At 47.3% G+C, this 26293-nt stretch overlaps 1 protein-coding gene across 3 annotated transcripts in view; it reads right to left on the reverse strand.

The window, feature by feature from the left end:
• Window positions 1–1732: 1732 nt before the first annotated feature.
• The window catches only part of Epb41l4b (erythrocyte membrane protein band 4.1 like 4B), a 149332-nt gene continuing 124771 nt past the window's right edge, over window positions 1733–26293 (reverse strand). For 2 of the 3 annotated variants that reach the window (XM_051162278.1, XM_051162272.1), the window contains exons 22-25: window positions 24948–25025; window positions 16304–16375; window positions 8115–8260; window positions 1733–3233 (exon numbers count right to left, since the gene is read on the reverse strand). In XM_051162278.1, coding sequence (XP_051018235.1) covers window positions 3164–3233; window positions 8115–8260; window positions 16304–16375; window positions 24948–25025 — 366 coding nt within the window. In that variant the 3' untranslated portion in view covers window positions 1733–3163. Of the gene's footprint in view, window positions 3234–8114; window positions 8261–16303; window positions 16376–18593; window positions 18711–24947; window positions 25026–26293 lie in introns of all 3 variants that reach the window. The other variant, XM_051162264.1, reaches the window with a different exon arrangement.

Here is a 26293-nt window from a genome sequence, read left to right on the forward strand (position 1 = left end):
TGGGCAGAGTCACAGTCAGAATGAGAGTCAGATTATGATGTTTGCCCAGCATCATGGATACATCAAAAGACGCTGAGGTGCATACTTAAAAACCATTAAAGTGGTGGGTTTTATTCAAGGACTTCAAAGGCCTGTGATCTTTGAAATGGTGAGTTGTAACAATGATATGAGAATCCTCCTGTGCTCTTTGGGAAATAAAATTCTGCATACGTCCTGGTGGGGATTTCTAAATGCTTAAGTGACTTCCTTTTTCACAACTGAAGATCTCTGTGGTGTCTACAACTCATCAACTCTATGGTTGAGGGCTGCCAGACCTCTGCAGTTAACACACCATGTCTGTCCAACTAGGGGTCTACGGGCACAGTTTGGAGCCTCAGCTCTGGAATGATTGTGTTGGCAGACTCTCCCCTGCCCTCTGGAATCCACAGTGATATGTTCTCATGCTGTTGTTTGGGTCTTAAGTAAACAACAACAACAAAAAAGTAATGATTGTGCAACTCCTTAGAGTTACTGTGAGTTCACCCGGGGCAACTTTGCCATCTCAGGCCCTAGTGCCAAGCGCCCATCATACATTTAAATAGGCAAAAGACAGTGGCCACTGCAGCAACACACTCCTCTGGATTGTACTGGCTGGGGCAACTGCCAACGGTTACTGGATTTTCTTATACGTAACAACTAACACGTTTGTGCTCAGACTTGCACTGATGTCAACCTGTTGAGACACCAGTGAAGCCAGGGAGAAGTTGGGGACAGTGCAGGAGCCTGTGAGTCTCCTGAAAACAACAGCCAAAATCTCCACGCACCTCTCCTTAGAAGCAATGCAAACCATACACATAGAATACACTTAGTGTCCCAACCTCCCCAGAAACCTGCTCCTGTGTTCTGGAGGTTTCCATCAGAGAGCGAGGTGGGGAGGAGTGCATGCCTCAGAGAGCAGCTCAGGAGAGGAAGTAGCTGCTGGATTGGCAGGAGGTGGTAAGCCCAGGTTCGGTAGGAACGTGGTTGTCTATCACTGCACATGATAAAAACAACAGCCAGAACTGTTTTCCTAGCACATCTAGGGACTGTGTGGGTTAAAAATACCCCCAAAACTACACTTGCCCCAGACAGCTCTACTGACAGAACCAGCAACAGTAAAGAGTTATCAATGAAAGTAGGGTCATAGCCTATGTAAGGCTACAGCTAGCCCTGAACATGGTGATAGCTCCTGGTGGCATCATTTGTACCATACCAAGGTACAGGAGGGGCTGATGTGTGTGTTGACAACCAGGAATCACTGGAAAAAGGCTGAAGATCCTCCAAGACACTCTATGCACTAAGGCGGGGAAGTGTGCCATACACCTTAGAAAGATTTCCCTCAAAAAAAAAATATTAAAATTGTAAAGAGTCAGTACTTAAAGGGTTACTCCTTGGTTATCTGAATACCTGTTCACATACTTCATTTGCATCAAAGCTAGGCATTGAGGCAATTTTTTTATGGTCATTAGTATCAAATTATTGGCACCATTCAGTTGTAAGGATAGGGAGAGAGCAAACCCTACAATACAACATAAAAATACAGTTCTGATACAAAGGTACAAGATCAGTTCCATGGAACAAGCAGTCGTAAGAAATGGATGTAGACAGTTTACACACAAGGAAACACGGCTAGTAACTCATCACATGGAAAAGTGTTCAGCCTTGCTTGCAGTTCATCAAATAAGACAGCTTTTCAAGGATAACTACACATGTCTATTAAACTAGCAAAAAATAAATCAGAAGAGCAAAACCCAGTACTGGCAGAGCTATTGGTAAATAGAAATACTTATACATTGCTGGTGGCGTTATAAACTGTAGAGGGGATTCAAGCATTCAGAGGAGGGGAAGTTTAAATGAGTTGACCTTTAAGGTCCTTCCAATCCAAAGATTGGATCTTTCTAGAAAGCAATCTGGCAATATAAAACAAGAGCTATAAAATACTTCATGCTCTCTGACCTTGAAATCCCTCTTTGGGGATATTCCAAAGGGAATAACCCAAGAGAAGGATTTTTTATATATATATATATTTATCTATTTATTTATCTATTTATTTATCTATTTTTACAAAGACATTCATAGCAGCACTATTTATAAATGTGAAAATTTGCATATAACCCAAATATCTATTGATGGGGGAGAAGTGAGGTTAACTGCGTCGTGAGGATATAAAGACATTTGAATTAGTGAAAATATCTCTGTGAGAAGGGAGCTGTGTCAGCTGGAGAAATACAGCCGAAGGAATGTGAGCGCTGAGCACAGCTTTTTGAAAACAGAAAAGCAGGAAGGACTTGAGAGAGATAGCTGTGTGTATTCAAGTGCATAAAAATTAATTTAAAAACACATTTCTTGAAACTATACAAAAGGGGGCTTAAGTTTCTCCTGGGCCAGGTTCTATCAACATGGCTAGATGGAATTTAGAAATAATTTGTCTTTGTGGAAAAGCCAAATGAACCTTCCTGATGCAGAATCATCTTGACCTTGTAAAGATTTTTAGACAATGTTAAGTTAGAATTTCCTACATGGGGCTCAAAGATAAATTCCATTTATCCCAGGTTATATTGTATCCAACAAGCTCATACATTCAATCGTATTTCAGGTTAAGATGAAGTATTTTTCAGTCATCTAATATGTAACTTTTTCTTTCCATTCATCTATTAATGTCTGAATAAAAATAAATAACTTTATAAGATCTGTGTGTTTATCAGTGTAAATGGAAAAAAAAACAGCAGTAAAGAATATTCTCTCATAAAAATGACCCATTTTAACAAACAGCCAAAGCTTGGTGCAAGTTTCAATCATTAAAAAAAGTCACATAGTTGAGAGTGTAAGCGGAGGATTCTGTGCTGCGTCAGCCCCTGGGGTTACAGATACACACAGGTACCTCTGAACAGGAATCCCCTTTCTTCTAGAAACTTCCTACCAAACCTTGTCTCCACTGCATTGAGCAGTAGAAAAACCTCTCATGCTCAGGAGACGTAAAATAACTTTCCCAACGAAGTCAAGCCGGAAGCTGGCTTCCGCTACCCCTGGAGACCTGGGCAAACAGAGCACACATCTGTATGTTGTGCCTCAGCAGGCACACCGAGCCCAAGGAAAGGAAGCGGACGAAGGCACCATGCCATCTCCAGGCAGCAAGGGCGGAGCTTCACAGTTCAGTCATCAATAGTCTTTTCATCATCTTCTCTCTTTCCAGTTCCTGCCGGAGCGTCTCTGCACTGAGGAACAGCAAGGAAAAAGTGTAAGACAAAGCCTCGATATCAGCAGGTGTGGACAGAACCTAAGTGTCATTTTGACTAGACTTTCCCTTTTTAGGTTCTTTAGGCATTTGGTAGCATTATAGTGAGCCTAAACTGTCTGGCTACTGAGGGATTTTTTCCCACGCCCGCCTCGACGGGGCGTTCCTTAAGCGACTCATTTGCTGTTACGCATCTCTGACATCTCTCAGCTGAGTGCGGGGATCTGCACAGCGAACGCCTCTTGAATGGAGCCTGGTGCTGTGGAGCGCGCCTATAACCCCAGGATCTCTGGGAGGCAGAGGCAGCAGATCTTTTTGAGTCCAAGGCCAGCCTGATCTACAAATGGAGTTCTGGACAGCCAAGGCTACACAGAGAGACCCTGTCTGGAACCCTCCATATCTGCCCCCCCCCCCACAAAAGAATAAAAAAGAAAGTCTCTTGAATAAATGAGAAGGTATTCTGGGGCTAGATTTCTTCCTTTAAAACAAAGCATTTACTTAGTGGAGCATGGTGGTGCATGCCTTTAATCCTAGTACTTGAGAAGCAGAGACAAGTGGGTCTCTGTGTATTTGAGGCCAGCCTGGTCTATGTAGTGAGTTCCAGGACAGCCAGGAACTCACTACATAGAAAGAGCCTGTTTCAAAAATAAATAAAATTATTATTATTATTATTATTATTTCAAAAAATAAAGTTATCATCATCATCGTTATTATTATTGTGTATGTATAAGTGTGAGGACATACATGTACCCTGATGTGTGTCTGCCATTGTGCACAAATGAAGGTCAAAGGTCAACTTTCAGGCATGTTTCTTTCCTAGTGAGGCAATGAACTCAAGTCATCAGGCTAGCTTGTGGGTATTTCTATTCGGATCATCTGGTGGTCTCGGGGTGGGAGAGTGTTGCATTTTTTTCAGTTGTGCTTTAAATTCATTTTATATGATGTCTGCCCCCAAGACTCTAGTAAGATGGCTAATATCCATAGTGACATTTTAACAAAGAGCATGCTATTTTTTTGTTTTTGTTTTCTTTTTTTATTAAATATTTTTACATTACCTTTATATTATTATACATATATACAAGACACTACCTAGAGCAAGAAGAAGCATGAAGCAATGAGGAATTATATAAATGTTACATGCATAGTGTTTTGGGTATTTGTATTTGGCAGCCTTGCTATGTTTAACGAATAAAATAAAGGGAAGGGGAAAGGGAGGCTGCGTGCATTATAGCCTGGCTGCTTTGAGGGGCTGCTTGTGACCTCTTGGTCACCAGTCCAGTTGACTATTTTACTGCAGTGCTTTGAAAGTGAGCGTCCTCCATAGGCTCAAATACTTGAGCACTTGGTCCCCAGTTGGCGGTGCTGCCTGGGGAGACGCAGGAAGTGCAACCTTGCTGGAGGAAGTGTGTCACCATTACTGCAGACAAGCTTGGTGAGACAGTCTCACCCTACTGCCAATTCACTCTCTGCTTTGTGCTCACAGTTGCTCTCCGCTTCCTGCTCCTGCTGCCATGCCAGTCGCTCGCTGCCCTGCCGTGATGGACTCTCATCCCTACGCAACTGTGAGACAGAATAAAGTCTCCCTTTCCTAAGCTGCCTTTAGTCATGGTGTTTATTATAACAACTGAAAAATAACTAAGATATCTATGAACCTCATTCGTACTGTTTGGCTAAATGCACATCTATAGACAGGTGGATAAATGTGGTGTGTATGCATACGTACGTGTGTGTGTGTATACGGGTATGTATGTGTGTGCATGTGAGCTTTGCTTGGTTGGAACCCAGGGTGTCATGCCTATTAGACAGTTTTGCAACTAACACGCATCCCAGCCTCGGTATGTGGTCTCTTCATCTACCTCTTCAAAATGATAAATATCTCTCCCTCTCCCCATTTCTCTTGCTTTCCTATTTTAAGACAGCGTTGCCTAGGCTAGTCTCAAATGTACAGCCTCAGGCAGTTATCCCAGGACTGACTCCCAAGTTGCTAGAACTACAGGTGTAAGCCACTGCAAGGGACCTACAAAAGGTGTGTGTGTGTGTGTGTGTGTGTGTGTGCATAAGTGTATGTGTCTGTGTATGTGTATACGTGTATGTGTCTGTGTATATGTGTGTGTGCATAACTGTATGTGTCTGTGTGTATGTGTGTGCATACGTGTATGTGTCTGTGTGTCTGTGTGTGTATGCGTGTATGTGTGTGTATGCACATTTAAGATTTATTTTTATTTTGTGTGTATGTATGCCACATGTGTACAGATGCCCAAGGGGCCAGAAAAGGGCACCAGATTCCCTGACGCTGGAGTTAAAGATGGGTGTGAGCCACTCAAGGTGAGCGCTGAGAATAGACCGCAGCTTCTCTGGAAGAACAGCAAGCACTCTTGACTGCCGAGCTATCCCTCCAGCCACTTAAATGTGTATTTTTAAAGGCACAGTGTAACTTTAATAATTTCACACAGGATGGAAGTCAGTTTTTGCCAGGGCCAGCAAGGCCCTACACAATCTGGTCCCGGTGTGCAGCTTTGGTGGGTTATTGCAATCATCTCCTCTGTGTCTTAGTGAGCAAAACCCCAAATTGGCCTTTAGCTTAAGGGTTTAACTTTGGAGGTCCCACAGCTGAGCAGCAGTTACCAGTGTCTCCCTACTTTGGCTGTGGATAACATGTCCGACAAGTGGGTGATGGTGGTAGCCGAGGCTACTTTCAAGGATAAGGGGACCTGTTTTGGGCTGAGGGAGGGGGATGTAAAGTGTTTGTCTTATAAGCACAATCCCCAAGTAAAAATGCCAAACATGACACATAGCATTGGGGATACGGAGACAAAAGGGTCCCTGAAACTCCCAGGCCAGCCGGTCTAGCCCACTTACTAGTGAATACCAGGCCAGTGAGAGACCTCGTCTTAAAGAGGTGAAAAAAGTTCCTGAGCATGACCCTCAAGGGTGTCCACTGGCCTCCACACATACACCTGCACACACACAAATACATATATACATATGAGAACACACACACACACACACACACACACTCCTAAAAAGGTCTCTTGGTGGAAACAGTGACTTCACTTGGCCCTAACGATGTCTGATGGGGACAAGCGTGGCTTCGGTCTCCTTTGCTGCCCCATCTTTGGGATCAGAGTCTGCTAGCACACTGATCACAGGAGAAGTACTTTGCTCAGAACTATAACAGAGGGTTGACTTGACCTAGATCTGCCTAGTCTCTCCCTGACTTTAAGGCTAAAAATACTTGCTTGCCCCCATGGCTGGAAATACAGATCACAAATAGCTGGAAAATCCCTGCCTGTTCCCAGAAAAGACACAACTGTCTTGTCCTTTATCTGCAGGTCTCTCTGCTCTTCCCTGTCCTGTGTCACTGACCCCTCAGTTCTCCAAGAGGCTACTTTTCCTCTATTTCTTTCATCTCCTGTCACGGTCTCTTGAGTCACTGGTCTCCTCAAGTGACAGTGGAATCTGAGCTTTTCTCATGACCACCCTGTCCCCTTACTTATGCCAGGCATGCCCGAGTCCAGGGACCTAGGACTGGCAAGTCCCTCTGCCAAGACGACGCCTCTCCAGATATCTGCCACCTGCTTCCATCCTCTTCACAGATTGCTTCAGTGATGTCATCCCAACCTGCCCTATTGCTTTTCACAGTCCCCTAACAACACACACACACACACACACACACACACACACACACACACACACACACACACATTTATTTCCTCGTTTTCTTCTCTAACCCCCATGCACAAAAGTGCAAACTCCAGAAGGGTAGGACTTTACCTGTTGGGTTCACGGTCCAACTGTACATAACACCTAGAACACAGCACACCTACCCCCTTACAGGATCAATGAATGGAAGCATAAACAGAGAGGGGCTGGGAAGATGGCTCCGCTCAGTCAGTGAAATGCTGGCCATGGAAGGATGAGGACTTGAGTTCAGGTCCTCAGCAGCCAAGTAAAGCCTGGCTGGGTGATGCGTATGTGTCTGTAATTCCAGAGTTGGGGAAATAGAAACAAGCAGATCCCTAGAGCTCACTGGCCAGCCAGCCTACCTCAATTCATGAACTCTAGTTTCTTTCTTTCTCTCTCTCTCTCTTTTTTTAAAGATTTATTTATTTAGTATACAGTGTTCTGTCTGCATGTAACACCAGCAGGCCAGAAGAGGGCAGCGGATTTCATTGTAGATGGTTGGGAGCCATCATGTGGTTGCTGGGAATTGAACTCAGGACCTTTGGAAGAACAGGCAGCGCTCTTCACCTCTGAGACATCTCTCCAGCCCTTTTTTTGGGTTTTTTGTTTTTTGTTGTTGCTGTTGTTTTGGTTTTTCGAGACAGGGTTTCTCTGTACAGCTTTGGCTGTCCTCACTGGGATCCATCTGCTTCTGCCTCCCGAGGGCTGGGATTAAAGTTGTGCACCACTGCCCAGCTTTTTGTTTGTTTGTTTGTTTTTTGCTTTTTTTCGATGAATATTTTATTTTTATTTATTTATATTTTTTATTGTACATTGGTACTCTGCCTGCTTGTAAGTGTGTGTGAGGGTATCAGATACCTTGGAGCTGGAGTTACAGATGGTTGTGAGCCACCCTGTGGGTGCTGGGAATTGAACCCAGGACCTCTGGAAAAGCAGTCCGTGCCTTAACTGCTGAGCCACCTCTCCAGCCCCCATGAACTGTAGTTTCAATGAGAGTCTCCGCCTCAAGACATAAGATAGAAAGCGGCTGATGATACCACCAGATGTTGACCTCTGGCCTCCATATGTACAGACATATATGTGTATGTGTGTGCACTCTCATACACATGTGCATACACTCACACTCACATGTACACATACCACACACACACACACACACACACACACACAGAATCACCTGGCTGCCAGAGACACAGGCTTCCGGGAGGTGTAGATGGTCTGTACTGTGGACACGGTCTCAGTCAGCGGCCGCAGGGTCGCTGTTGGAATCAGCGGGGAAGACTGGCCAGGACAGCATGGTAATTTGTTCTCTCTGAAGTCTGCCTGGAGAGGAGACAGAAAAGACAGATCAATCTCCAGGCCCATCTTCATGCTGTCAGCGGCTCTCTGTGCCTCACTGTGCTGCTCTTGTTATGTTAGTAATAGCTAAAGTCATCACACATTTTTCAAATCATTTTAAACGATCTTGCTCTGCGCCAGACACCATGCTAAACACTTTCCATACATTACCTCTTGACAACCTTTTCAGACAGAGATCATCTGTCACCGCCTCTTAGGAAACCATGCTTGGGAAAGATGTGTCACTTTTGTGTGTGCCACAGAAAAAACAAAACATGGCACTCAGACATTGTTGTGTTGTATCTTGTAGCAAACATTCTGACTTGGTGTCTGGAGACATTGCTCAGTGGTTAAGAGCACTTATTACTCTTGCAAAGGACCTGGGGTCGATGTCCAGCACCCTTACAGAGACACAACCACCAGCAACTCCTGTTTCCAGGGGATCTGGTGCCCTCTTCTGGCCTCAGTAAGTACTGCATGCACATGCACTCACCTGAACATGAAGATAAACATTCTGATTTCATGACATTAAAAAAATTTTAAATGTACAACTTAGAACTGTCTTTATGGAAAAGTAAATCTTAGAGAATTTAAGTCAGTGGTTCTCATTCCGTGAGTCATAATCCCTTTGGGGTCATCTAAGACCATCAGAAAATACTGATGCTTACATTATTACTTATAGTTTTGGTTATGAGCCTAGCCTTTAACGGCTGAGCCATCTCTCCAGCACACATTATTATTTATAACAGTAGAAAAATTACATGTTATGAAATACCAATAAAAGTAATTTTATAGTGAGGACTCACCACAACGTGAGGAACTGTATTAAAGGGTCGTAGCATTAGGAAGGTTGAGAACCACTGGTTTAAGTCTTCCAATTGAGGATCCAGTAAGTAATTGTGTGTGTGTGTGTGTGTGTGTGTGTGTGTGTGTGTGTTGTGACATGGAACACATGTGGTGGCCAGAGGACAACTTGAAGGAATCAGTTCTCTTCTGCCATGTGGGTTCTAGGGATCAAATGGACGTACGTCACTAGGTTGGCGACAAGAGCCTTCACATGCTGAGCCATCTAGAGGGTGCCAAGAAGGAGCCCGCACAGCACTCAGGGACCGTGGGGGTGGCTCTGTCAATAAAGTGCTTGTCACACAAACACGTGGAACTGAGTTCAGATCCCTAGCACCCACTTGAAAAGTCAGATACAGCTGCACACATCTGTAATCCCAGCACTGCAAAGGCAGAGACCAGAGAATCCCTTAGGACTTGTTCTAGGTTCAGGGAGAGATGCTGTCTCAAAAAAACGTAGAAAGAAGGAGCTGGGGTCGTGGCACAGTGGTTCAGGGTACTTGCTGCTCTTCCAGAGGACCTGAGTTCAGGTCCCAGGATCGTGTCACACGGCTCACAACTCCAGTTCTAGGGTTTCAGTTCTAGGCCTGTGCAAGCACACAAACATGCATGGCACACACTCACCCCATCATACATGCATACATGTAAATAAAAATAAATACATCTTAAAAACAGAAGGTAGAACGTGGTTAAGGAAGACACCTGGTATTGACCTCTGGCCTTTACACACCTACATGCACACACATACAGGCTTATTTGCACAGGAGTACACACATCCACATAGATACATAATACAGATACACACACACACACACATACACACACACACACACACACAAACCATATTCAGAAGCAGAGTTTGCAGAATGCATTAGTGATGTTTGTCCCCAATAAAGTACCACAGTGGATCTAGAATATGGTCCCCAGACCAGGAACATCATCATTAATTTGAAACTTGGTTAAAAATGCTCAGGTTCTATTCAAGACATTGGTGCCAGAAAGCCCAACATGACAGGCTCTCACAGACTTCCAGATGGCTTTTGATACGCAGCCTTTCAGAACTAATTCAGAGAGGAGAATCGCTTGCCATTTACAAAGCATGATCTGCTTATTACTTTTACCTAGGAAGCTTAAGAGCAGAAGCAGCTCTTGGGAGGCTGAGAGCAGTGGAACCAAAATGGAAGAATATAAAGGAAGACATTTTATAATCTCTTATCGCCGTCATTAATATATTTGCCAACAGTTTTTCATGGGTAGTTTTTGTGTTATATCCTTAAAGATTTTTGATTATTTTATTTTATATGCATGCGTGTTTTGCTTGCATATATGTATGTGCACTGCATGCACACCTGGTGCCCAGGAGATCAGTGTTGGATCCTCTGGGACTGCAGTTACAGATGGTTGTGAACCACCATATAGGTGCTAGGAAGCAAAGCCAGGTCCTCTGAAAGAACAGTCAGTGCTCATAACCATTGTTTTTCTTTCTTTCTTTCTTTCTTTTTTTCGAGACAGGGTTTCTCTGTGTAGCCTTGGCTGTCCTGGACTCACTTTGTAGACCAGGCTGGCCTCGAACTCACAGCAATCCGCCTGCCTCTGCCTCTGCCACCCAAGTGCTGGGATTAAAGGCATGCGCCACCATGCCCGCTGTTTTTCTTTTTTTATGCTGATCCTTGACTCTGAATTTGGAGAAGTTTGCCACCTATCTCTCTAAAAAGGCTTAGGTCTTTGAATGCTTAATTGCCTTCTTGGTGATGGTACAGAAGATGGGCAGAGAAGCACAAAGGCCCTGTTTGGGTCTCAGCATCTACCTCCAACAGGAAGGCTGACTTGTTTGAAATGCAACAATGTGGAGCGCTTGCCCCTCAGTCTCTGCTGAATGCCACTTTGGAGAAGCAGCTCTGCATGCCAGTGTGTCACATGCACAGGAGCACACAGGCTGGTCTAGCATGTGAGGCTTGCTACAGAGAATTGTCATGCAGGTGACGCTCACTGGTGCTGTCCGTGGGGTCACTCTGGCTCACCACTTTCCAGGCACACAGTAGAATGAAATCTCACTGTTTTTCTCAGGTTAGAAGCCACCATGTACTTTGCTTTGTCCAGTGGAAAAGCACCTTTTTCCTTCCACCAAACAATGTAGGCAGCAGGGCGTGGCTCTCTCTTTTCCCTCTTCTACCACTGGGACTGGTGATGCTCCTCCACATGGTAGGCAGCTGGTCCATCCGCCTGGGCGATGCAGAGCTGAGCCTTCAGTCTGCCTGTGATAGATGGCTTGCAGTGCAGAGAAGTAACTCCGTGTGCTGGGTAAACGCCTGGCCTGCCTGATGTGGCAGCTGGCTAATAGGCGGTTGCATTGCTTCAGTGAGTGGGTGACAGGTGGGCTTCTGAGGCCACTTCTGAGGAACATTTGCACTGGCAGTGCAAACACACAGACGGGTTACAGTGTTGAGGTCTCAACTGCATCAGTACTCACGGCACTCTTTACGGGTGAGCACCCCGTGTAGGGTGGGTAGAAGAACAGTTGCACTCAAGAGTAATCTTGAGCTAGGCATGGTGGCACACACCTGTAATCCCAGCTCTTGGGAAGACAGAGGCAGATGGATCTCTGTGAGTTCAAGGCCAACCTGGTTTACAAAGTGAGTCCAGGACAGCCAAGGCTACACAGTAAAACCCTGTCTGGAAAAAGGAAAAAAAAAAAAAAAAAAAAAAAAAAAAGAATGATCTTGAAGGAACAGTAAATTTTCTTATTAAGTCCTAACCCTTATCTTTTAAAATGTCTGTTAAATGATGGAATGAATAAATGTATGAACTTTCAGTAGGATGAAGTGTTCTTACACTAGGGCTGGAGAGATGGCTCAGTGGTTAAGAGCACTGTCTGCTCTTCCAGAGGTCCTGAGTTCAATTCCCAGTAACCACATGGTGGCTCACAACCATCTATAAGTGATCTGATGCCCTCTTCTGGACTGCAGGTGTACATGCAAATAGAGCACTCATATACAATAAATAAATAAAATCTAAAAAAAAAAAGTTTATTAAGAAGAACATATTAAGTTAGGAAGACAATTTTGGTCTAGCTGTGGACAGGGGCGCTGTCTGTGGCCCTGTTGGGAGAGCATGTGGGTCTAGACAGAGTGGCTTTTAGGCGATGAGGATGGAAGTCTAACACTATGGCTTGACAGAGGTCACTTGGTTGATTTGGGGCAACATATACTGTGCGAATAGGTGAGAACACTCAGGGTCAAACAGGGACCAGACCAATTGCACCTCTGTGCAGAGTCCTCTAGAGCCCCTCAAGGCCCCACGGCTGCAGCCAGGACAGGTCTGGAGGCCTGTGGAGCACTTAAGTGTCTTGTCCCTGGATGGACGAAGTGACCTCATGCAGGGGCGAGAAAACTAAAAGCCCGTGGCCTGAGTTTTGCCTCTTGTTACCAACCAGCTCTCAATGCCACCATCTTCCTTCTCGTCTATTCCCCAGCCCCGAGTTCCTCCCTGACAGCCTCTTCCTTGTTCCCGGTCAAGTCCTCAAAGGCCAGCGCAGCATCAGGTGGGTTAGGCTTCTTCCAGGCACTTACTCTTGGTTTACACACGAAGGGGCCACCCAATGGCTCCTGTGTGGAAGGCTTGGTCCTCACATTGAGAGAGAAGTGCCTGGTGCCTGGGAGAAGGAAGTAATTTGTTAAGAAGCCCTTAGGTGAGTGGGATGCTGGGAAGCAGGGCTAGCTGGAGGAGGTGGGTCACTGGAGGTGCTGCTTTGGCAGATATATCTTGACCTCCGGTCTTTCCTTGGCCACTTCCTGCTTCCTGGCTTCCATGAGAGCAGCTTTCCTCTGCCTTGCCCTCGCACTGTGATGTCTGGGTTTTGTATCAGGCCTAAAGGCAATGGAGCCAACTGGCCATCTGTTGAGACCTCTGCAGCAGTGAGCCACAGAGACCCTTCCCCTTTCAAGTTGGTTTTCTCAGGAACTCTCCCACAGAGATGGGAACCTCCGTGAATGGACTCACTGTCTAAGTTCTGGAAAGCAGAAATCTGGCAACTGTCTGTCGCTCTCTCTCGTCAATCTAGTTTTTCCCATCTTCCTGAATATCTCCCCTCCCCCCCCCCCCGCACCCGCACCCCCTCCAACTGTGCACTTTTCTCTGCCTCTACCATCAAAACCATTCAGGGTCAATCTCTCTGCGCACACTCTTAAGCTACTGTCCTAGATTTATTTCTAGACTATTCTAAACTTGTTCTGTCTGGACCCAAATGTTCTCCCACTGTGATCACAAAGACACTTTCTAAAAATGCCTGCCCTGTCACTGCCCTGTTTTATGATCTTCTGAAGGTTTCCCATCACTGTTGGGAAAGGACCAGGCATGGCTTTGCTCCTCTTCCTCCCCTCACACTCCAGGCTCCTGCTCTCTGTATTCAGCTCCCTGGCCTTCTTTTCAGCCCCTTGACTGTATGGTGGCCTGTCCCTCCCTAGGGCTCATGCTGTCCCCTCTGTCTGCTCTGGCTGCCTTTGAGCCACTCTTGCCCAGTTCTTAAAAGTCCCAGTGTGGTTGGCTTCCAGCTCCATGTACGCCCGCGGCTTTCCTGAGTGTGTCTCGTCACGGCCAAGGCTGGGCAGGAGGCCAGAGTGTCTCCATCATGGCCAACTGAGGGGAGTGGAACGGAGCTCCCAGCTAGGGAGCTGTGTCCAGCAGAACTCCAGGGTGGGTTGGCTGCACAACCATCAGGACAACGGTACCGGACATTTTGGCATGGCCCTGGCAGCTCTGTCCTCTCATTAAAGAAGTGAGCTCTTGGGCCTAGAAAAACATTACCCTATGCACGGAGCTTTCGCTCTACATGGAGATGGCCGACAACCTTCTCACCTCTGTTCATCTTTTCAAGCATGAAGGAGCCACTGTCCCCTCCTTCTGTGCTGTGGGCTGAAGCTTCTTTGGTCATCACTATTGGACTCAGCGCTGTATCTCAAGCCCCTTGGAGACCTCCCACCCCAGAGAAGACAGAAACCCGTGAAAGAGGGTCTTCTAGATAACTTGAGTCCAGGGCTCGCAGCTGGGAGCAGAGGGAGGGGCAGGAGAGGAAGCAGGGAAAGAAGTGTGGCAGCTCACTAGAAAGTGGGATTCTGCAGAAACTTCCAGAGAAGGACGGTTAGGCAGCTAAGAAGAAGCGTGGAAATAGCCGTGACTGTCATTCTGGAGAGGAAGAAAATAATGCCTTTTGAAATGTTTAGAAAAGGGGCTGGAGAGGTGGGCTGGGAGGTTAAGAGCACTTGCTGTTCATATAGAGCACCTGGGTGTGGTTCCCAGCTCCTACATGGTGGCCCACGACCATCTGTAACTCCAGTTTCAGGGGATCCAGTGCCTCCCTCCTTCTTACCTCTGTGGGCACCAGGCACACGTGTGATGCACATTTATGAGAACACTCATACACATGAAATAGAATAAATGCAATTTTAAAGATTTACTTATTTATTATTATGTATCCAGTGCTCTGCTTGCATGTACTCCTACAAGCCAGAAGAGGGCGCCATATCACATTACAGATGGTTATGAGCCACCATGTGGTTGCTGGGAATTGAACTCAGGACCTTTGGAAGAGCAGGCGGCGCTCTTAACCACTGAGCCATCTCTCCAGCCCAATAAATGCAATTTTAAAAATGTTTAAATGCATTTAATTTATTTGCTGAGTTTAAGTAAGCCATTTAGTCAAGACAGGGAGTCCATGGCCAGACTTGGACACGGTCCTGGTTTTTGTGCCACTGTCTCTGTAGCCTGGGGCACCACCAGTCATCACAGATATTTCGGAGATATTTGTATTGCAACAGTACTTTTGCACCTACGTGCCTCCTGATACATATTTCTACGAGGCTATTTCTTACTACTATTCTTAGAGAGATAGTTTAGTAGGCAAAGTGCTTGCTATACATGGAGGCCTAAGTTTTATCTCCAGAAACTATGTTACATAAGCATATGTGGCTGTGCGTGCTTGCAATCCCAGCTCTGGGGACATGGAGATGGGAGGATCCCTGCGGCTTAGTGCTGAGCCAGCCTAGCTAAGTCAGGGAGGTCTGAGTCTGTGAGAGACCCTGTGTCAAGAGCAAGGCAGATGGCACGAAAAGAATGATATCTAAGTGCTGTCTGTCTGTCCGTCTGTCTGTCCGTCTGTCTGTCTGTCTGTCTCTCTCTCTCACTCACTCACACACACACACATACACACAGAAACACACACACATGCTCACAGGCACACACATACACAAACACATGCATGCACGCGCGTGTACACACACACACACACACACCCACACACACACACACGTGCGAGCAGATGGTCTGTGTGTGGTAAAATGACTTACCTAACAACATTATCAAGATGCAGATCAACCCAAAACAATTGAAAACAGGTGTTTAAAAAAGTACATAGCACACATGGTAGCACTATTTCCCATCGCTGCGGGGACACTACCCGAATCCCAATGAACAAGTCCAAGGATAAAGAAAGCAGAGGAAACCCATACTGAAGAATAGTATTCTACCATAACAATAAAGGCAGTGTAGACTCCTGCTCCAAATTGGGTGGATCTGAAAACACGATACTAAGTGAAAAATGTTGCTGGGATGTGGTGGCAAATGCCTTTAATCTCAACACTTGGGAGGCAGAGGCAGGGACATCTCTGAGTTTGAGGCCAGCCTGGTCTACAGAGTAAGTTTCATGACAGTCAGGGCTACACATAGAAACCCTGTCTCAAAAAGCCAAAAATAAAAATTAAAAAAAAAAAAAAGAAGATCCCCCAACTTCAACCTATGGCTTCCACACAAATGTACACACACAAATGTACACACACATGCATCCATGCTAAAAAAAAAAAAAAGAAAGTAGGCCTAAGTCTTATATAATATTTAAAATTACCCTGATATTCAATGAATTTCACGTGTACTGAGTGCACTGGGGACATAGCAGAAAGACTGAAAATAGTTGTGGTTTTTTTTTTTTTCCCTCTCACAGAAAGTACTATTGGAAGAAGACAGAGGCAATCATTGTTCAATAAATACAGTAAATGCTACGAAATAGTCCTTTAATATAGTTACTTCTCTGTAAATCTCCTCTCAGCAAAGTAAAACAGACCACAATCCCAGTGGCTCCTGCCCTCACAGCCTTCCCCTATGAGAAGCAAAGGCTTAGAATGCGGCTCTACTTACAGTGAACTGTGGCCCTGTAGTAAAGGGGTCAGGAAACGGGCTCAGCATTGGTTCTGCCGGGAACGTTTTTATCTTCAAAAAAAAAAAAAGGAAGACAGGGGTTACCTTCAGTTCAGAAAACATTCTGAAGTCTTTGCTGGAACACCTTTAGAGTTAAAAGGAAGAATCCTGGGAAGTTTAGGAGCCTTTATGGCGTGGAGGAGGCAGGTCTGTCTGGGTCTGGGTCACATGGTAAGGCATGCTTGCCTTGCCTGGAACTCTGCTTATGGGGTCTTTCAGGACTATGACCCAAGCCTGCCCCAGAAAAGGCTACATTCAAAGTAGATAAGTAGGCAATCCTGGTGTACCTGGGGTGACCTCTGAGGGCTTCTCCACAGCTGTGGGATGTGGCAAGAGGTATCTGAATAGTCTGATGGGGACACAATGAAGCAAGAAGGCAGTCCCTGTCAAATGACTTGCTTTGTTCAACCTCTATACACTTTGAGCAGCAGAACTCCTCAGGACAGCCCACGGAAGCACAAAATACCACACTACTGCAGCCTTTGGGATCAGAAGGTAAGGTACTTGGAAGTACCCAATGTGGCAACACAGAATGCTTCTTTTAGTGAGGATAATGCCCCAGTCAACAGATAATCAGTCGTGGCTCTATTTCTTTCTCTTTGGTCACTTTGTCTTTGACTTCTTGGAGGCCTTGGGAAATGAGAGGGCTTCTTTACTTGAGCCAGTATATCTCAGGAGGGCCAGAGGCCTGGTGACTGTGGCACTGGCTTTGTCTATAGTCTTCAGGCCCAGAAATTGCCTGTACAGGTAAGGGCTGTTGACAAGGCACAGAGACTATCCCTACCCAGAGACAGTGACTTTATGTCCTATATGATCTTGCCTGTGAATTGGACACTCCCATGGCACTTTCACACTGTCTAAATGGGGAGGGAGGAAAAGGGATACAACAGACCACCCTAAATCAGGAGCAGTTTTCTGCATAGGTAGAACAGGTGTCAGTTAATATAGGGATAAACATATCCTTGCAATATATATGCTATGATGTTCATGCCAACCCAGTTTTCCATTCAGCCAAATGTGTTCAAATAAATATTCCAAAAATTCCAGAAGAGCCCAAGCTCCCAAAGGCTCTGGACCAAAGTCTCCCATTCTCTTCGTCTTGCCTTCTAACATGGCATTCTTAGACAAATGCCATAGCAAAAAAAAAAAAAAAAGAAAGAAAGAAAGAAAGAAAGAAAAAAATCTACAGATAAGTTCTCAGGCCAACCAGAGTAGACAGGAAAGTGCCTCCTTATGGCTATCAATGACACATGAAAGTTAGAAGCCTCAAAGAATGGCCTTCTGCTGCTGTGTGCAAGCAGCCACAGTCCAATGATACCCTAATGCTTACCGGTACAACAGAATGCACTTACTGCATCCTGGTGGCACATGCCAACTAAAGAGCCTCTTCAGAAGGAGGCAAAAACCAAAGTCACCCTACATCACTCAACAGCTTCTAGCCTAGGTAAACAAAATCCCAGGTACAAAAGTGCTCCGTGTTCCCAGAAACGGTGAGAAACTACCAACAGCACACTTCTTAACACGAGGGGCTGAGGCCCATGGTGCGCCTTGTGCTTGATGGAGTATAAATGACCATGTAGGGTGTGGCAGTGAGAACAAGACAAGAGCATCACCGTGTTACAGGGAAGGATGCAAACAGAGACACGTGGCTACTACGATTTAACCGGTGAAATTATGAATGAACATGAATATATAGAGGAAAGCATGCAGAGATGAAAAATATGATTGGTTATGATGAAGATGGTTCCTTTTAAGTAACCAGGAAGCACTCGTAGTGTGTCATGATGTCACTAAGTAGAAGGGAGAGGTGAGTTTAAAACGGTATTTGCCATAGGACAGACATTTAAGACCACAGCTGGTGACTACCAAAGTGCATAGTCCTCTCTGGGAAAGTATCTTTCCTCATCAAATTGCCAGAAAGCTACTGGCGCTTGGGTCTTGAGAGTTATAGACGAAGGGACGGGAACAGGGTATGTGTCTTGGTTTGGCCGACCCTAGCTGGACCCCAAGTTCCGCCATCCATCCAGGGGTGAGAGCACCCAACAGCAGTGCTCAGAATAGGTTATGTGTCTTGGTTTGGCCGACCCTAGCTGGACCCCAAGTTCCGCCATCCATCCAGGGGTGAGAGCACCCAATAGCAGTGCTCTTTGAAGGCCTGGCACCTCTGCATGCCTGTCCAGCTGCTGCCTCGCCTGTCCCAGGCAGGCCCCCACCCTGCCAGGGTACCTACCAGCCTCGTTTTGATTGGAGGGTACATGCAAACTCCAGTGGTCTCTTCCTTCATGGGGAGAGAGAGTGGAGGAGAGCAGCGAGAATGGGCACAGTGGGGGCTGCTGGCGGGCTCTGCCTGCTCACGAGGAAAGGAGGAGAGACCGGGAGGAAGAGGGGGTAAGACAGGAGGAGAGATAGGAGACAAGGGAGGGAAAGGAGAGAGAGAGAGACAGCACAGTGCAAGACAGATCTGGCAACCCAGACTACTCTCAAGCCAGCATCACCCATGGCTGCTTTCTAAGTGCTGCTAGACTGCCTGCCTGCTCTACCCACTGCCCTCCTCTCACTGCCTCTCTCCTCTCTGGCCTTCACCTCTCTTCTCCCCACCCATGAGCAAAAGGACAAACCAAGACCCCCTTCCCAGGGATGGCAGAACCAAGCTATCTCTTTGTGCCAGGAGCATAGGACTGGAAGCAGTGCCCCCCACCCCCACCCCAGAACACCACCAGGGTTCTGCAGCACTGCCCAGGCCAAGTCACGAACAGCACCATGGGTTAGCAATGTCAGGCATGGGAGCAATGTGAGGAGGGCTGACCCCACACTTGAGGGCATTTGCCATCTACACCAGTGCCTTCCCACCCTCAGCCAAGGAAGGCTACTGCCTACGGTGTGCAGGTGAGTGAGTGCCCAGCAGAGGACGCCTCCAAGAAGCACGGAGTTCAGGATTTCATCCTTCTGGCCCTGCCATCTGGGTTCAGAGCCTTGTCTCACTTCCCTCACCCATGAGCCCAGGTTTAGGCATCTCTTACCAGAAGTGGGGCGCCCTACAGCTTAGCTGGAAGACACACCAAGCGTTATGGAGAAAGTGCCACACTCTTGCGATGCCAGCTTCTCAATCTGCCTCCCCCCTGGCCCCCCCACCGCAGGTGTGCCCCCAGCTCTAAGGAGTGCCATGTGCCCAGCAGACGTACAAAGCATGTCTGAGTGAGGATGAGGATGGCAGTAGAAGGACTGCTGAAGGGTTAGTGTGGGCTTCAGGGAGGGACCACTCACTCCAGAGAGCAAATACATGCATCTTTTAGCTCAGGAAACTTGGCAACATCCCACAGTGAGGAGTAAAATACAGCCTCTGGGTAGCTTTCAGGAAAAAGAATAATCAAGGAAACCACAGGCTCCGCCCCTTTCCTTCTCCAAGTCAATCTGATTCTGTCCTCTAAGGACCAAAGAGCTGAGCAGCTGCAGGGGGTGGGGGTGGGTGGGAGGAAGGAGGGGGAGGGCTCACACAGCCATACCCTCCCCAACAGCCTTGCTTCACACTCACATTTGAGAGATGCAGAAATTGCTCCTGCAGAGTTAGAATCCCAGGTTCCACCCCCTCTTTGTTGACTGTTTCTAAGTCCTCTCTTCAGAGCTAAGTGAGTCCATATTAGTCACCTGCAGCTAAGGTTTACCAGCCTACTTAAAACCCCTCGCCTGTTCTCCTCAGGAGAAATCCTTTATGCTTAAGAAGTTACAAGATGATGCCTGTAGGAGGCAGCCTGACATCATGACTCCAGGGCATCTATGCTCCAGCTAGAACCAGACACGCCAGGGACACCACTCCTCACATACCTCCAAACATAAGCCCCTGGGCCCTTGCTCCTGCTGATAGCAACAGAAACTCAACACATGTTTAGTGAAGGAAATGAAATCTGTCACTAATAACCAAGAAGTATCATATCAGCTAATGGCCAGAGTTTGGACTGATGGTGATTAGGAATGACTTAAGGCTTGTCCAGCGCTGGACTTTTATGGTAAATGATGATCATTGCCCCAATACTTCTGACCTTCCTAAAGAGTCACCTGAGTAGATGTAAGCAACCGAATGTTCTTGGATTCCTAGCAAACCCAGAGCCTTGATGCTCAGTCAGTGAGCAGGGAACAAGGTATTAATAACATGCCTAACAGGAGACTTTGGATATGCCAATTTCTCTTTTCTCCTGACTCTTCCCTTTTTGCTTGGGGCTTTTCTGCATTTGTTATAATATATTATATATATATAATATAAATATATTATATATATATGTATATATATTGGAGATGGGGCCTTCTTTTTCATAAACTCTGAAAAGGACATTGCTAGTTTAAGGAGGTAAGAGAAAAGTCAGGTAGGTAGAGAAGGGAAGACAATCTAGAGCACTGAGTAAGGGGGCAAGGTGAGCTAACTCCTTCTCCACACAGACCAAGGCTAGGAGCAGGAACTAAAGAGCAAGGAAGACCACAGTCCCTGGTCAAGTAAAGCTAGGGGACAGTAGGTGCCAGGACAGAATGACTCAGGACAGAATGATGGCTGGTGAGAAAAAAAAAAAAGTGATTTCCACCCACCCAGAGGCCCCATGAAAAAATGCAGAGAGTATCTTCAATGTATCTGTGACTGATACCACAGTGAGCTCCTGCACCCTGGGGAGCAAAGAGGAAGTCGTGGGGATGGATGCTTGGGCTTGAGATGGAGTTCTAGCCCACCTGGAAGGGCAGAGTTCTAAACAAACGCTAAGTTGTTGAGCCAACTGGAAACCTCATCCTGACACCCGACTAGGGCCTAATCCCATGTCCCATGTGACCTTCCTCAGATCACACCAGTGTTTCCTACTCACGTACACACTTCACTGACATGCCATGTGCCAGGACACACTGGCTCTGCCCTGCCTTATAGATGAGAAGCTCTATAAGTCTAGAGTCATCTTTTGACACACACACACACACCCCTTCCCCTCTCTGTCTTAATCTGAAGATTTTGAAGTCCAGTTCACAGAGAGTGGGCCAGAAAATTTTTTTTGTCTGTCTGTTTTGTTTTGTTTTGTTTTGAGACAGGGTTTCTCTGTGTAGCCTTGGCTGGCCTGGACTCATTTGTAGACCAGGCTGGGCTCGAGTTCACAGAGATCCACCTGCCTCTGCTTCCCTGAGTGCTGGGATTACTGGCATGCGCCACTGTTCCCAGCATCTCAGAGGGTCTTGATGGACCATTCCTGAGTGAATGGCAGAACATCTGGTCCTATTCTTCTCCTTTCAGTTCCCTTCTAGTGCTGTCCTGGGGGTTATGGGGTACTCAACTGGTGGAAAAACTGGGGCCTAGACCGAGGCCGTGAGCTTGAAAAGTGACCACAGGAGGCAGGTCACTTGCTATGTGATGAGCGTCAACAGAGAATTTTAACATTCTTGTCTGGTAAAGTACAGACAGACTTCCTCTTTTAAAGGAAGATCTAGAGAGAGTGGCCAGGGGCCAAGAGTGTAGATCTGGCAGCTGAGAAGCCATGCCTCATCCAGGCTGAGTCTCTTAGACTGAAGACACCAACTCCTCCGGTCTCATGCCTCACAAGGTGGCTGCAGGATCCGACTTGGGTTGAGGCCTGTAGAGCATCCCAGAGCTCCCTCAAAGCCTAGGCTCTGGAGGTAAGGCTGAGGCCAGGAGACTTGGCAAGCTTCAAGGAAGAGGGGACGGCTTAGCGGGGAAAAGAAACACATCCTGCCTCAATCACCTGCCATAAGCCTTGGGTTCTTGTCTTGGGCCTGATGCCAACCTGCTGTGTGAGCTGGAATAAGCGTACACCCCTGGCTAAGCCTTGGCTTCTACATCTGTAGGAGAGAAACAGAATGACGTGGCCCACCCCGACTGACAGGCTAGATACAAACCAGGTGTGGAGCTGTGCTTACATCGCAGCACCCCAACCTCAAGCCCAGGACACTGAAGTGAACACAATTACTGATAGAGTGGAACATGAGAGTGGAGTCCACTCTTTCCTAAGCTGTCCAATGGCAGAGTGAGACAGCTGCTGCTCTATAGGAGAAGAAATGAAAGGGTACCAGACGAAGGGAGAAGCAGACTGCCAAGGCCCCCTCTCCTCCCTTGCACTCTTTGGCACTCGTGGAAACAGGATTAATTTGGAACAGGTAAAGGTCAGAGCCTCTGGTGCCAAGGAAGGCTCCAACCGTGTCCCCTGCAGAGCCGGTGTATGCATATTTGGACCTCAGGGCACCCTAAGGGGACACAATCACTGTGAACCTCACTGAGTAGCTGTCTCAGTGCAACCCATGGATCTTAGCTGCATATATAGTACAGCCTCCAGGACCCCACCTCACAGCTAAGACAGAGTTGTTTAGAGATGTACAGAAGCATCCCAAGAGAGGGAGGGACAGTCTCTGAAGGGGGACAGTCACTTGGCACACCTTTAGGAGTCCCCACCACATGCTGTTTCCTTTCTAACCCCAGGCTGCAATATCCAAGCCAAGATCCTCTGGTTCTAAAAGCAATTAAATCTATGTTGCCAAACACATATAGAGGAATAGGAATAGAGGGACCCTACTACACTTGTAAAAACTGATGATGTGTTTTAAAAAATAAATTTGACCATCATGTTTAGATCCACCAGGCCCTTCAGTAAATTAATACTTAGTTCATGATGACTTTTGATATAGAATAATATAGGCTTTCTCTCTCTCTCTCTCTCTCTCTCTCTCTCTCTCTCTCTCTCTCTCTCTCTCTCTCTCTCTCTCTTTCTCTCTAAGTCCAGCTCTCATGCTATAGTCCAGGCCAGCCTGATACTGGAGGCAACCTTCCTTCGTCAGCCTCCCTCTCGCTTGGGCGAGACTATTTTTAGGTATCAAACAAACTCTTCTTCAATCTGTAAAACCCAGTGGCCCCAGCCAGGGGGTAGCAGCTTGCCCAGATGTGTACGGTGTCTACTGCAGCACAGCTGGACAGCTTGGAAATTGCCCATCAGTCTAGCGCAGAGGAATAGCTCTCCCTGGCTTCCAGTTCCTGCCAAGCATATATCCCTTCACATAAGTTCCTCAGAACTCAGCTGTCTCCTCCGCTCTCCTTCATAGGCTCTCAGGATGCTCCCTGAGAGTTCCCTGGTCTCTCTGCCCAGCTGCCCTCCAGCTAAACTGGGTGTTCTCGGGTGGCTGCCTGAGAGGCCTTCTCCCACAAGGCACTCCTGGACAAGAGGCTTCAGCTGGGATGTACCTGGGAGCTCCTGGCCCAGGCATGTTACTTTCTGACTTTCCTCCATGTCCTCTGTTCCCTTCCCTATCCTGGAAATCACTTCTTCTCAAAGTGGAAAATTCACCAAAGAAGAGGCCACGTGTTCTCCAAGGCAACGCACAGAGCACAGGGGTAGGGACCAGATTCCGGGGCTTCCAGATCCCATGTGGTCTCATGTGGTTTACCTGTTGCAGCATCTCAGTTCCTGCATCTGTGCCAAAGGCTGATGAGACCACGCTGAAAGGCCCATCAGTCGTGGTAACTTTGTCGGAAAGGCAGGGGAGAAGGGCGCTTTGGTCTTGGCTGTCCATCTAACTAGAAGACTGTAAATAACCATGACACTTGCTCGGTTGTGATGGTCCCCATGCAGCTCTCAGCTGCTGTGAGGCCGGTCCAGCTTACAAGGCACAAAAGATGGCTGAAGAAACGATAAACACTGGTGTCTACCCACACTCTCCTAAAAGCCCATGGAAGAACCTTTCTTCTGAAAGCTGATGCCCAGTCTCTCCCTGGGCATCTCCCATGCAGCTCTTTTTTTCATGGTGCTTGGCCACTCATTAAGCTGACCTTCCGACTACTCTTGAGCTGCCCTCTAACCAGGAGCTATCCTGTAAGTAAGTCCAAAGCTCTCAGAAGGTAGGTTCTGGCTTGATTCATATTTTACCTCATAACCCAAATGGCGATTTACATCTAGCCCAAAGTGGACCATGCTCTGTGTGCAGTCCTACTGAGATATCAGCCAGAGCCCAGTTTAAAGGTGTTTCCAGGTTTGCCAGCCTGCTTCCTTTAATGTTCCATCCAGTGAGTTCAAGGCCAGCCTGGTCTACAAAGTGAGTCCAGGACAGCCCAAGGCTACACAGAGCAATCCTGTCTTGGGGAAGGGGGAGAGTTTCTAAGCTGCCAAAGTCCCACTATCCCCAAGGGAAGACCTGTATGCAGAGGAAAGATGATGGTAGGAGGCCTAAGGGGTCTGGAAAGCCAGAGAAGAGCCTTGAGCCGATGTTTCAGACCAGATGGATGCCAGAAGCAACAGCAAGAGGTGGGCATGCAGGGCGCAGCCCAGGAAGCCAGGAAGCTGAGACCCAAGCATGGAGGAGCTCTGCTACACTTGAGGAGCAGCGTACAGGCGCAGGCAGGACCCCTGCAGCCACCCTCTGAGGAGAAAGAGCAAGCACCCCCTCCATCAAGGGCCCCCAAAAGTGATGGGGTCCTGGTGTCTGACCCTCCTTGGAAGCTGCCAGGACAAGTGGGAGCCCTCCAGTGGCACTGCCCGCGCCTCCTTTCTCCCACTGCCAGGGGCGGCTACAATTACGGCCTGTGGCCTTTCTGCTTTTAGCAAAAGAAGACGTTTACCAGAGGAGTGGCCTCTGTGAAGTCCATCAGCAGGTCGCCCGGCCCCAAGGTAAATGGGCCTCCATGGTCAGAGGGACTCTGTGAAGGCAGGAAGAAAATACCCCTGGTTAGTGACTCAGACAGGGTTCACAAGAAGGAAAGAGGCTCATCTCACTAACACTGAACTGCCCAGTATGCGACACTCCCCGCCCCACTCCTCTCTCAGCAGTGTACAAAATAGGCTGGCTGAACCCCAACTTTCCCCCCAAAATCTTCATGGATATAAGTAGGGCGAGATGTGGAGGTCTGGCCTTTTTAAAGCTACAAAAGCACTTTCCTTAAGTGCTTTGAGTATTTTTTTTTTTTTTTTTGAACTGGTTTTGGGAAAAATGCTTTAAAGAGCTTGTAAAATACATAAATAGAACAAGGAAGCCATCGCTCATGGGAGAGTCATGAGACTGGAAGGAGCTAACTTGACCGGCAGCATAACAATAGGGAGGGATGCTTGGGGAGGGCGGTGGGGGGGGGGGAAACCTCTAAAAGACTGTTCAAGACAATGCTTTGTCCTGCTCGGAGGTCTTGGCTGCACGGGTGGATTCCAGGCCCTTTGAGGGAGTTTGAAGCAGAACTCATAGCCCATCCATTTGATATAATCAGGGCCCTAACATGGAGAGACAGCCAGGAGAGGGAGCCCAGGAGCTTTTGGGAGGATGCAGTAGCTCCCCATGCCACATTCTAACACTGCGGCAGAGAGTGGGGGGACTGGGTGGGAGGTGGGGGGGTGGGGGGACTGGAGGGAGTGGGGGTGGAGGCTGGGGGGGGTGTTTAACCATTTACGGGATACATGAAAAGAGGCTGGTATGGTCGGACACAAGAGTGAAGCCTGGTATGGTGGCTCCCATCTATAATCCTAGGCTAAGGCAGAAGACTTCCCATGTGTTCAAGGCCATTCTGAGTTACACAGTAAGTAGCAGACCAGCCAGCTAATGTGGCAAACTTTACCTCAGACAAAACAAAACTCAAAAGAGATGCCCTGATTCAATCTATAGACTGCTAGAGAGCCTGCATCTGTGCCAGTCAATGCTGAGGTGTCCAATCACATTCTTGTGTCTATTTTAGATATCACGAGGAAAGGCCCTCGGGAAGGACGGGCCTCGTTCATGCAGACTATGGGCCTGGAACATTGCTATTGAGATCCTCCCATGAACCATGACCCTGAAAGCTGCACAAGCCTCAGGGATCTGGCGGCTTTCGTGAGGTCCAGGGAGGTTTCCTGTGTGGAGCAGAGCCTCGCTGCTAATCTCATCTTCAGGAGGAGGGGAAGCTCAAGGCTTAGGGAATACGGGCCTTGGAAGAGCTGCTACTGG

The sequence above is a fragment of the Acomys russatus genome, chromosome 2 (genome assembly GCF_903995435.1).
Source record: "Acomys russatus chromosome 2, mAcoRus1.1, whole genome shotgun sequence".
Taxonomy (NCBI): domain Eukaryota; kingdom Metazoa; phylum Chordata; class Mammalia; order Rodentia; family Muridae; genus Acomys; species Acomys russatus.